This window comes from Ranitomeya variabilis, chromosome 5, assembly GCF_051348905.1.
Source record: "Ranitomeya variabilis isolate aRanVar5 chromosome 5, aRanVar5.hap1, whole genome shotgun sequence".
NCBI classification, from domain to species: domain Eukaryota; kingdom Metazoa; phylum Chordata; class Amphibia; order Anura; family Dendrobatidae; genus Ranitomeya; species Ranitomeya variabilis.
The window spans coordinates 317,397,424-317,411,257 of record NC_135236.1 but is presented as its reverse complement, the minus strand read 5'-3'; the positions used below and the strand labels follow the sequence as shown (position 1 = coordinate 317,411,257).

The 13,834-nt window shown below is 39.5% G+C and overlaps 1 protein-coding gene across 2 annotated transcripts in view; it reads left to right on the top strand.

Moving 5' to 3' along the window:
• The window catches only part of GRM3 (glutamate metabotropic receptor 3), a 500,188-nt gene that overhangs the window by 276,640 nt on the left and 209,714 nt on the right, over window positions 1-13,834 (top strand). For both annotated transcript variants that reach the window (XM_077264652.1, XM_077264653.1), the window contains one exon: window positions 9,647-10,204. In XM_077264652.1, the coding sequence (XP_077120767.1) occupies window positions 9,737-10,204 (468 nt within the window). In that variant the 5' untranslated portion in view covers window positions 9,647-9,736. The remainder of the gene's footprint in view (window positions 1-9,646; window positions 10,205-13,834) is intronic.

Genomic DNA, 13,834 nt, shown 5'->3' with positions numbered 1-13,834 from the left:
AAGCTCACTGCCACGGCGAACCTCTTAGTGGATCCCTATCGCCCTAATGGAGCGGAGCCATGTGCCGAGCATTGCCACAGCAGCCATGCACCAGCAGCGCAGATGGCCACGTGTCTCCAGGCCGCACTGCTCCACCAGCACAAACCACAGCAACAATGGCCGCCACACAGCACCAACACCAAATTAAAGGAGTCTGTATTGTCCCAATGGAGCGGAGCCGCATGACGACAAATGCCACAGCGGCACTGCAATGGCAGGACAGATGGCCTGGTGCCTCACAGGGCCAATGCTGCAAGACTGAGTCCCCATGACTCCAGACTGCGCCGCCCCACTAGCACAAAACCACAGCAACAATGGCCACCACAACAGCACCAACACCAAATGAAAGGAGCACTAAAACTCAAATTCCTCAAGCTCTTCAGTGAGAGCAGAAATGGACTAGACCCTTTTCTTTGCAGTCTCCTGCTAATTAAAATCACCTGTGCCAAATGGGAGGAGTGCCAGTCCAAAAAAGGGGAAAAAACATGCTATACACCAAAAAAAGAGCATGAACCGCACCTCCAAAAATCATTCACTGATCTAAAGCTGCTAGGCAAAAATGTATATATAGCTGAACAGGAGGTTCTTAGTTTAACATTCTGATCAGACCGTATGAAGCCCACTGCCACTTCACTTCATCATCAAGATCTTCTTGCTGACAGCTCCCTTTGATCATTGACCTCATTCTATTTCTCTCAAAGACTGTCATGGACTATCAAGACAGCAATGAGGGGTGGAGTGGAGGTCTATCCTCTTCAGGGATGAGTCCTATATTTGTCTTGGATCCAATGATAGCCTAAGATTGGTCTGGAGACCGCGTGGGCGATGCCATAAAAGACCTTCGCTATTGGTCATCAATTGCAATGGCAGTTACCAGCAGCATAGCTTGATAATTTGAATGCCCATGTTTATTTATTTAGCAGAAAACGGCCAAAATTATATACAGTAGCTCTATCACGTCACATACAATATATTTCCCAGAAACAAGGTGAATCACAGAGCGAAGTATAATAAAATATATTATTTTATTAAGAATAAACACAAATAGTAATCATTAAAATTCATAACAAAAACAAAATAAAGAAAGAAAAAATGATAACAGGGATAATGACACCATTGAATAATGCTCAGCAAATTATATTGTATACAGTACCAGTTAAAAGGAGGTATATCCAAAATATATATTCAAACAAATAAGCCCATGAGGCTAGGGGAAATAAAGTTTGACATATGCAAAAAATAAAGTGGTGGCCTATATAGGTACGCAAGTGCACAATGGCTACAAGTAGCTAGTATATAGCATCAGTCAGTATGCTCATAATGAATAGAGCCAACAAATCATGCAAAAGAATTATCAACAGTAAACAAGTATCCCCAACCTCCAGAATGGGCATACCTGCAAGTATTACATAGTACTGGAGAGTAATGGAGGTAATACCGACCTAAATGCTGAGCATAGAAGAGGCCCCGACGCGCGTTTTGCTGTCAATGCTTCCTCGGGGGGCGTGGTGAGAAGTGAATGTTGCAGGTTTTTATAGGGTTTACCAAAGGAGGAGCCCCAATAGCGCAGTCTAAAGCGGCACTTCCTGCAGCACGGCAGCTGCATCGGAAACCATGGTACCGGCGTCTGACGTCACAGGTCTCTGCCCACCGCCGACGCGTCAGCGCAGAAGGGCGGAGAGCCACAACGACATGAAGACGCGTGTCCATGGAAACAGGTCGGCGCCAGCCACAGGAAGCGCTCACTGCAGCCAAGATGAAGGGGCACAGGGGAAATTACACTGCACAGATTGGTAAGAAAGGAAAATACATGGGAAGGATTAATAATAAACCACTAGTGCTGAAGAATTGATAAACATAGCTGAATAGAAATCAGGGAAAATTGCACCATAAAGAGCTGTGAGTGAAAAAGAAGTGAAACAATAGTGCAAATATAAATATAAATATTTATAGAAGTGCGAGTCATATATAGACATAAGAGTGAATGGAAGCGTTGGGCAAAAAAATAATAAAAATAAAAATAAATAATGGCCATAAAATCTATGCTAATGGCCAAGAACAAGATGAATGGAAGTGCCAAATCAAATTATGACAAAATTACTACCAGTGTGACAAGAGAAAGAAACCATAAATATATTGAATGGATGAAATAATAAAACGAAAATGCAAAAGTAGAAGAGAATGTAGGTGTAACCAAGTGTTCAAACACAGTGAAGCCCTTATGTGAAGGTACCCATGTACACATACACATACAAACGTGGACACATGCTCCCACACATATATACAGACATGCAAACAACCATCTACACACACTCACACATGGTTGTTTGCATGTCTGTCATGTCTTCATGTCGTTGTGGCTCTCCGCCCATCTGCGCTGACGCGTCGGCGATGGGCGGAGACCTGTGACATCAGACGCCGGTACCATGGTTTCCGGTGCGGCTGCCATGCTGCAGGAAGTGCTGCTTCAGACTACGCTATTGGGGCGCCTCCTTTGGTAAACCCTATAAAAACCTGCAACATTCACTTCTCACCACGCCCCCCGAGGAAGCATTGACAGCGAAACGCGTGTCGGGGCCTCTTCTATGCTCAGCATTTAGGTTGGTATTGCCTCCATTACTCTCCAGTACTATGTAATACTTGCAGGTATGCCCATTGTGAATGTTGGGGATTCTTGTTTACTGTTGATAATTCTTTTGCATGATTTGTTGGCTCTATTCATTATGAGCATACTGAGTGATGCTATATACTAGCTACTTGTAGCCTTTGTGCACTTGCGTACCTATATAGGCCACCATTTTTTGCATATGTCAAACTTTATTTCCCCTAGCCTCATGGGCTTATTTGTTTGAATATATATTTTGGATATACCTCCTTTTAACTGGTACTGTATACAATATAATTTGCTGATCATTATTCATTGGTGTCATTATCCCTGTTATCATTTTTTCTTTATTTATTTTGTTTTTGTTATGAATTTTAATGATTACTATTTGTGTTTATTCTTAATAAAATAATATATTTTATTATACTTCGCTCTGTGATTCCCCATTTTTTTTTAGCCTGGCAGAATTTTCCTCAGACAACCATTAATAACCTCAATAATAGCATACCAAAGTATGTAAGTGCAGGTATTTTTGCACGTGGTGTTCATACTCGATACTGAATAATTCAAGATATTTTGAACGTTTTGCTTAGCTTTTTTATCAGTTACAAAACTTTAGCATGTCCATGAATCCTGAGATTTCCATAATTGCCCAACTTTACGTCCTAGGTGTTGCAGTTTCTAGGATTCATGAGTGAATATACAATAAAGTATGCATAAGAAGTATACCTATGATTGGAAGAATATTCAAGATTGAAGGTTAAAAGTAGTTTTGAGGGTTAACAGCCAATCATTATATGTGTTTAATAGTACAAATGTGTTTTAATTGAAATGCTCATGTAGAAAAAAGGTTTTTCTCCTGTCCCATGATGAGTTGCCTAGCCCAATCCCGATTCTGCCCTGGGTGAACTATTATGTCTTACATGATCAATCATTAATTTACAGATTCCAATATATGGTTAGCATCTTGGGCCATCAGCTAATCTGCAGGGTAATTGGCCATCAGCTAATCTGCAGGGTAACTCTCCTTACAGAAATATTTGATTTCATCAGACAATTATTACAATGATAATATTATATTATCCACTTAATTTAACCTAACTTCCTTACAATACAATAGCAAATGAAATCCCTGTGTGACCCACAGCATTGAACTTAAGAACAAGATGGATACTAACTTAAATATTGAGTATACAGACGAGTAGCACAATAATAATAAAATCTTTATTGTGTTGTCAAGATTAGGAGAAAGTCAGAAATAAGAACTGTCTAAGTGCCTTAATCCATCCTTGTCTCATAAGAAAAAGCTTTCTGTTCACTGGGAAACGATTCAGATTGTTTATCGCTTGCACAAAATACACTATTTGGGTTAAGTGAGGGAAAATGGCTTTCTGCTTTAATAACGCCAATATATTTGTGGTTACAAATTATTATTTATTCCTGCTCAGAGAAGCCAAATGCTAATTACCACAAGTCCATCACTATTGGTGAGGCTTACACATGTAGTCTCATTATTTTTAATGGACATATTTGTTTCAATATGTGACAATAAACCAAGGACATTTTTCTAATTAAATCTCCAACTTCGATTATACCCTGCAACAACTGCTAGCATCCACGGAAGTTATTGTTTGACCAGGCGAATTTGCTTAGTCTTAAATATGCTAATGCCCTCTGTAAATCCCCCAATCACTTGCAAAAATGCTGCAGCAGTGATTAGAGCTATCATTATACACTGGCAACATGGGCGTTCTGCTTATTCTATCTTGTTTTGCAATGTATTATGTAACAATGAAAATACAATTACACAAAATAGTACTGCACAGTAAAAATTCTTTAAAAAATAAATGTGTTTATAGATAATTTTGTAAACTTAATGAACAAAAGAAAAATCAAACCACTTTTTGCTGTAACCACCTTTGCCTTAAAAACAGCACCAATTCTAGTAGGTACACCAGGACACAGTTAATGAATAAACTCAGAAAGTTGTTCCACCATTACAGATAGTGTGTGGATGTAGATTTTTGTAAATCCTTCTGTTTTTCATTATCCTAGACAGATGTGATGGCATTGAGATCTCTGTTGGGGCGATATCATTGCTTCAAGGACTTTTTCTTCCTCTTTACTCTAAAGACAGTTCTTAATGATAAAGCTGTTTATTTGGGATCATGTTCCAGCTGCAGAATACATTTCGAGTTAATCAGAAGCCTCCCTGATGATATTGTATGATGATAATTACCTGCCTGAATTTCTCAGCATTGAGGACACTATTAATCCTGCCCAGATGCATACTGTAACTCACTACTTGCAGAAATGATACCCAAACTTACAAGGAACCTCCACCATGCTTCACTGTTGCCTGCAGACACTCATTTTTGTACTGCTCTCCAGCGCTTCAGGGAACAAACTGCCTTCTGTTACAGCCAAATAGTTAACTCCTAATAACATTTTCATTAATCAGTCCAGCATACCAGCCAGGTGCCTCTTTTCTATATCCATATTGCTATGTTTTCATGAAGCCCACAGACCACATGCAGTCCCTGAGGCTGCAATCTGCAGCCCATGGACACCCGAGCTTTCAAAATGATCAGGGAGTCAGGTGGCCCACCATATTCTGATGCACACTCAATTGAAATGCATCCCAGCACAGAAAACCACTAGCTCCCTGCACTGCAATACTAATAGGAGCCACTTGCCAATCATAGGCCAGCAGCTGATGCCGGCATACTTATTGCGATCAGCATATGACATCACTGCCATGCTCCGCCCTGGCTGTGGAGTAGGAAGAGGATGCAGTTTGCTGAGAGAGCGAGGACAGGTGAGAAGAATCTTTTTTCCTTTTTTTAAATGTGAACAACAAGAGCGGCATGATGAGGGACATTACTACAAGATGGGGGATCTTATTACAGGGAGGGAGACATTATTACAGAAAGGAGAATATTATTACAGGATGGGGGATGTTATTTTAAGATGGGGAAAATTATTGAGGACAGTATTATAAAGAGGGGGGCATTATTATAGGAAGGGTAACATTATTACAGGTTGGGGGACATTATTACAACATGAGGACCAGTATGGAAAACATTAATACGGGATGGGGGAAAATTATTACGGGATGGGGGAATTATTCCAGAAAAGGGCCAGAATGGCTGACATTAATACAGGAAGGGGGACATTTTTACAAGATGGGAGACATTATTACATGATTGAGGCATTATTTCAGGACGGACCACATTATTACAGGAAGAGGACATTAATACAGGATAGGGGACATTATTACAAAATGGAGGATATTATTACATGAAGGGGGTATTATTACAGGAAGGCTGTATTATTACAGGATGGAGGATATTATTGTAGGATGGGTGCCAGAATTTCTATATTTGGCCAGTTGTATGGCAATGTTAATGAATGAGGTTAATTCAAGGATAAAAAAAATTGTACAAATGTAAAAACAAGTAAAATATGGAAAAATATCAAAAAAATATTTTGCTACTAAAAATACTGTTTTATAATATGTAAAAGTAAATTAAACAAAAAAGTTTGGCATTGCCACATCCGTTAAGTAATATGCTATAAAACTGTACAATAACCTATACAATAAATACCATTAAAAAAATCCATGTCAAAAGTATGGCTTTTTGGCCTAAAATCGTTCATAGAAACCATTTACGGACAGACTTCTCTAAACAGTAAATGGCTATAGTTTGGTCTTACTGGTTGCTGCCAGTCAGTTTTGGCCTGATGGCACTGCTGGATATTTTCAAATTTCAAAGGCAAATAAGAATGACGTGTCTTTAATCTGTTGCACTTAGTGTTGAGCGATACCGTCCGATACTTGAAAGTATCGGTATCGGAAAGTATCGGCCGATACCGGCAAAGTATCGGATCTAATCCGATACCGATACCCGATACCAATACAAGTCAATGGGACTCAAGTATCGGACGGTATCCCTGATGGATCCCAGGGTCTGAAGGAGAGGAAACTCTCCTTCAGGCCCTGGGATCCATATTAATGTGTAAAATAAAGAATTAAAATAAAAAATATTGCTATACTCACCTCTCCGACGCAGCCTGCACCTCACCGAGGGAACCGGCAGCGTTCTTTGCTTAAAATGCGCGCGTTTACTGCCTTCCGTGACGTCATGGCTTGTGATTGGTCGCGTGCCGCCCATGTGGCCGCGACGCGACCAATCACAGCAAGCCGTGATGTAATTTCAGGTCCTGAATGCAGAATTAGGCATTCAGGACCTGAAATTACGTCACGGCTTGCTGTGATTGGTCGCGTCGCGGTCACATGGGCGGCACGCAACCAATCACAAGCCGTGACGTAATTTTAAAATGCGCGCGTTTCCTGCCTCCCGTGACGTCACGGCTTGTGATTGGTCGCGTCGCTCATGTGACCGCGACGCGACCAATCACAAGCCGTAACGTAATTTTAAAATCCTGAATGCCTAGAATTAGGCATTCAGGACCTGAAAATTACGTCACGGCTTGCTGTGATTGGTCGCGTCGCGGCCACATGGGCGGCACGCGACCAATCACAAGCCGTGACGTCACGGAAGGCAGTAAACGCGCGCATTTTAAGCAAAGAAGGCTGCCGGTTCCCTCGGTAAAGTGCAGGCTGCGTCGGAGAGGTGAGTATATCCCTATTTTTTATTTTAATTCTTTATTTTACACATTAATGTTGTTTCGATACCGATACCCGATACCACAAAAGTATCGGATCTCGGTATCGGAATTCCGATACCCGCAAGTATCGGCCGATACCCGATACTTGCGGTATCGGAATGCTCAACACTAGTTGCACTACATTTTTGTCTGACTATTTTGTCTATGGTTTTCAACGTTGCCATTTCTTGGCATTTTTGCAGAAGAACTTGATCAGCACATCTTGAAACCCCAGTGTGCTTTGAGATCTTTTCATGGAAGAGAACTTGGTGGTGCAATTTAACTATTATGTATCTTGTTGCTGTGCTCATTCTTTCCACAGTGTATGACCAGTGATATGAAACTGTCTTCCAGAATTTCACCTTGTAGCAGAGTTTAGCTGTTCCTCATCCAGTTTTAAGCCTCCTACACAACTGGTTTTGTTCAGTTAGTGACTGTGTAACATTTTTCCTTATGTAGAGTAGCAAGCCGGTGAAAAGGAGATTTATAGACTATCTTATGCTCTCCTTATATGTTAAATATTCAAATTGTTTCTTTATGTCCTCTTCTCTTCCTCAATTTGCAAACCTTCATATGAAAATTATGATCATTATCACCTGTTTATTATAATTGGTTCCTCATAGACCTGATTATAATCCTACAAAATCCCTGATTATTTCTAAGTGTATCTAGAAAAATGTTTTAGATTTTTTTAAGGCAAATGATGGTCACAGCATATATTAATTTGATTGATATTTCTCTTTTGTTAATATAATTTGCATTTTGTTAATTAATATAACAGAAGCATACTTAGATTGCAGCATTTTTTTCATCACTGCCTAAAATTTTTGCACGTGTGGGTAAAAATATTATTGTTTTGCACAAATATTCTTAATGGCAATAGTGGACTGGCTACTATCCATTATTGGTGTTAATTAACGAATCTGTAACTTGTCAATTCATCTTCTGTATTTATCTGTTGACATTTGCCCCTTGACGCCTGTCCATCTGATGAGCGCAGTTTTTGTTTAATTGTAGTTCACCAGAGGAAATGGATGTAGCAGTCACATGTATTTATCACGTGACTATGATATCACATGGCCAAGTATACTAAGAGTAGCATCAAATGAGTATAATGAACTTTTAGATTATAGCTTTAATTAGTGAGGGAGCCAAATTTTTGAAATCTGACCAATGTCACTTTATGTGGTAATAACTCTGAAACGCTTCAACAAATCCCAGTGATTTTGAGATTGTTTTTTTATGACACATTATACTTTATGATAATGGTAAATTTAGGTGAATATGTTTTGTGTTTATTTATAAAAAATATCAGAAATTTGAGAAAAATGTAAAAAAAATTAGCAATTTTCAAACTTTGAATGATTATCCCTTTAATCCAGATAGTTATACCATAGCAAAACATTCATAAATACCATTTCCCATATGTCTGCTTTACATCAGCACCATTTATAAAATGTTCTTTTATTTTGTTAGCATTTTAGGAGGTTTAAAAATGTAGCAGTAATTTTTCATTTTTTCAAGGAAATTTACAAAATTTATTTATTTAGGGACCTATCCATATTTGAAGTGACTTTAGGAGTCCCATATATTGGTAAAACCCCCAAAGTGATACCATTTTAAAAACAGCACCCCCTGACATATTGAAAACTGCTGTCAAGTAGTTTATTAACCCTTCAGGTGCTTTTCAGGAATTAATGCAAAGTGGCATGACAGGAATGAAAATGTGTATTTTTACCACCTAAATGTCACTAACTTCTGAACAGATTACTACAGCCGTCAGACTCTAAGGCCGCTATTTGGTCGTGAATTGCCATGGCAAACATCAGGACCACACAATCATGATCTGAGGGCACCAATTGGAATAAAAAGGAAGCCCCCACACTCCGTTAGCCATTTATAATGATGTAGTCACTAAGGACAGCAGCATCTAAGGTGTTAAACAGAGTTGGACGGTGCAAACACTGATATTGGCTGATGCAGCAAGTTGTCAGCTATAGTGTACAGTCACCAGCTGCTGGATTGTCACCTGTATGGGGAGCCTATTCTCTTATATCGCAGGTCAGTTAAAATACGTATTGGCTGTAATTAAGGGGTTAAAATCCAGCTTCTGGTAAGGTTGGCAACTCTTATAAGAGGTTACCTATTATGCTTCCTAATTTTCATTATTAAAAACACAAGAAAATTATCTGTCAAATTCTCCAAGTATGTACAGTTGTACAGTATTTCTAGATTATTTATATGTCTATGTTGTAAATGTAGGAAAAGTGCATGCTTAGATTGGCATAATGATTATATGTCGTAACAAATGTCTTCCTTGTATTTCCTTAGGAATGCGATGTTATTGCATCCATCTAAATGACTCTGACATGGAGGATATATAATTTGCAATTGCAGCTCCTACATTAAAAAGCAAAAATCATGAAGACTTTTCACAGCCTTCAACTGGTTGTTTTGGCCTTATTTTCCAAAGGAGTTCTGCTTTCTTCAAGTGACCACAACTTTATAAGGAAAGAGATCAAGTTTGAGGGAGATCTTGTTTTAGGAGGTCTGTTTCCAATAAAAGAAAAGGGCGCAGGATTAGAAGAATGTGGAAGGATTAATGAAGATCGAGGCATACAGCGCTTGGAAGCCATGTTGTTTGCAATTGATCATATTAACCGAGACAGTGCACTTCTTCCTGGAGTAAAATTAGGTGTTCACATTTTGGATACCTGTTCAAGGGATACTTATGCACTGGAGCAATCCTTGGAATTTGTTAGGGCTTCATTGACAAAGGTGGATGAAGCAGAATATGTGTGTCCGGATGGTTCACTTGCCATTCAAGGGAACAGTCCATTACTTATTGCTGGAGTGATAGGCGGTTCATATAGCAGTGTATCTATACAGGTAAGCAACATATTATTGCTTTTATTTCTACTTAGAGTTATAGTATGTATTTTTGGCAAATTTTTGCGATTGGGCTTCATGAAATATGTTGAACTATTTGCATTTTATAGCCTCTGTGCTGCACTGTCTATGCTGTCTGCAGAATAACTTAACTGAGAGCTTTTAAGTTCTTATTGGAAGATGTTTTAATTTTTATCTTCCTTCTAATTTTATCTCAACTGATGTAATTGAGCTGATATTTGTGGTCATAAAAGGGTTTAATAAAGAAATAAGATTACACACATGAGAAATTTATACTGGTGAATGAAGAAGAGTTGACTATAATGACCAACAATCAGATCTAAGTAAGAGGAAGGAGGTACACCCACTTCAGAAACATACACCCAACATGTCTTTACCAAATGCCTTTGTCTGGTTAATGTGGGGAGGAACCAGGTTATTTAATATGCAATTGTCCAATCAAAGGATGTCTGGATGGCCAAAAATCTTGATCACAGCTGAAATGGTTTATCATAAAACATTACATGTGGTCTCGCCTGCAGCTGCACATAGTCATTGTGTATAGCTCATCACAATACAAAACGTTGTGAAAGCACAGAGATGCTGGCACCTGCAAGTTTATTGTGCGATCAACTGACCCCTATATCATTCATGACGTCAGTCTAGTAAGTTTGTTTCAGCGCCCAGATAGTCATAATGAATGCATTGTCATAGTCATCAGAAACATGATAGTGACTAAGTGCATTCTATGAAAAACAAATCTAATAACAACAGCAGTTAAAGGGAACCTGTCACCTGAATTTGACGGGACCAGTTTTGGGTCATATGGGCGGGGTTTTCGGGTGTTTGATTCACCCTTTCCTTATCCACTGGCTGCATGCTGGCCGCAATATTGGATTGAAATTCATTCTCTGTCCTCCGGAGTACACACCAGCGCAAGGCAATATTGCCTTGCACTGGCGTGTACTCCGGAGGACAGAGAATGAACTTCAATCCAATATTGCCAACACAGTACAGCAGAGTTGAACTTTCTGTCTAGGTAGATGTCCACTGAGCCGGTGTGCAATGGCAGCCAATGGTTACGATGTTCTCACCGGTCGGCAAGCTGTCCTCAGCAAAATAAAAAGGGAGAAGTTGTGGAAGTGATACAGAATCAGCCAGTCTCAAAAAGCAATGTCCAGAACTCAGGTGCAACAGGAAGAAAACCTTGCTTTTACTGGAGCTGTTGATGATGATGATTACAGTTCTCCACAGAGTCCACAGTAATTCAGTACACTGAGGAAGCCACGCTGTGTGGCGATACACCTGGGGCTCTTCCCCTCCTCTATGATGTGACCGGGTGACCCTTCTTCTTTAATTCCAACAGGTCTTATACAGCCTATAGAACCTAATGACCATCTACGCGTTTCGACCTGGTGGTCTTAGTCATGATCTAGTATGCGTAGTACTTTTTCAATTTTACGGATCAATTTGTGAAGCACCTGGGGGTTCAATTGCTCACTATGCATCTGGATCAGTTCCCTGGGGAGTCTAGTTTACAAAATGAGGTCACTTGTGATGTTTAGGCACACAGGGGCTCTCCAAACGCGACATGGTGTCCGCTAACGATTGGAGCTAATTTTCCATTCAAAAAGTCAAATGGCGCTCCTTCCCTTCCAAGCCTTGCCGTGTGCCCAAACAGTGGTTTACCCCCACATATAAGGTATCGGTGTACTCAGGAGAAATTGCCCAACACATTTTAGTATCCATTTTATCCTGTTGCCCATGTGAAAATGAAAAAATTGAGGCTTTTTGTGAAAAAAAAGTACTTTTTCAATTTTACGGATCAATTTGTGAAGCACGTGGGGGTTCAAAGTGCTCACTATGCATCTACTTAAGTTCCTTGGGTGGATCTAGTTTCCAAAATGGGTTTCAGCATACTACTCTTGGGTCCACTTTCTCCTTTTACCCTTGGGAAAATAAAAAAATTGTTCCTAAAATATCATTTTTGCAACTAAAAAGTTAAATGTTCATTTTTTTCCTTCCATTTTGCTTCTGCTGCTGTGAAACACCTGAAGGGTTAATAAAATTCTTGAATGTGGTTATGAGCACCATAAGGTGTGCAGTTTTTAGAATGGTGTCACTTTTGGGTATTTTGAGCCATATAAACCCCTCAAACTGTCTTCAAATGTGAGGTGGTCCCTAAAAAAATGGTTTTGTAAATTTTGTGGTAAAAATGAGAAAATGCTGGTCAAATTTTAACCCTTATAACCTCCTAACCCAAAAAAATGTTGTTTCAAATTTGTGCTGATGTAAAGAAGACATGTGGGAAATGTTGCTTATTAACTATTTTGTGTCACATAACTTTCTGGCTTAACAGAATAAAAATTCAAAATTTGAAAATTGTCAAATTTGCTACATTTTCTCAAAATTTCTGATTTTTTCACAAATAAATGCAAAAATTATTGACCTAAATTTACCACTAACATGAATATGTCACAAAAAAGCAATCTCAGAATCACTAGGATCCGTTGAAGCATTCCTGAGTTATTACCTCATAAAGGGACACAGGTCAGAATTGCAAAAAATGGCCAGGTCATGAAGGGGTTAATTGTTTTTAAAGCATCCTTTGTTTTGCTTGTAAAATTTTTAATAAAGATAATTTGGTTAAATGTTGTATATTCAGTGGTGAACCTTGCCTTTACACGCTACTGTCTTTGTTGTTTGCTCATATTTCTTTATCGTTTGGTCAGTGATCCAATTTACTTATATTTATAGTAGTGTCCTCAGTTTTTGTCTCTACTACAGTGTTAGCTCCGCTGTGTTGAAAGTAGGTATCTATAACTATTAAAGAGAACCTGTCAGCAGTATTTTGCTTAGTAAAGCACATACATGGCCAAATTGGTGCTGTGATACTGATTAGACGATACTGTAGTGAAGAATTCCATTATGTGAATTTATCGCACACAGGGTTTGAAGTTTTCTTATAATCAAAGCTTTATGCATAGGGGCAGGACTGTGGGAGCAGGACTGTGGGTGGGGTCTACCATTGCTCTTGTTATCTTTATCAATCTCCTGGTCTAAACTTTGCGCTGGTTCTATCCTGGCTGCAGAGAGCACTTTCGCACATTGCTCTCCAGACAGTCTTCATGAAAATGGTGCCATGGCAGCTCATACACAAATTGACCTTCCGGTGGTCTTCAGTAAAATGGCAGCTGTAGTGGCACATGCACACATTGAAATCTTGGTTCGTCATTGAGCCGAGATCTAAATATGCACATGCACTGACACTGATGCCATTTTCCTGAAGACTGCCAGGAGATCAATGTGCTCAAGTGTTGCCGCCGCTAAGACAGCATTGGTGCAAAGTTTAAACCCAGAGGATGGTGAAGACAACAAGAGCAGCGGAGGGACCGAGGTAGAGCCAAAGACCCTGACCCGCAGTCCTGCTTGGATGCCTGAAGCTATGATTATAAGGAAACTTCAAGACCTGGTTACACAATATCCACAAAACGGATTTGTTCACCCCAGGTATCATTTTAATTAGTATCTGTTAGGGTTGGCGGAATGCACCGAATATATTTATTAGGTGAGATAGGTGCGTTCGCAACCCGGGATCCACCGTGCAGGAAAGAACCTGCTGCTAAGTAA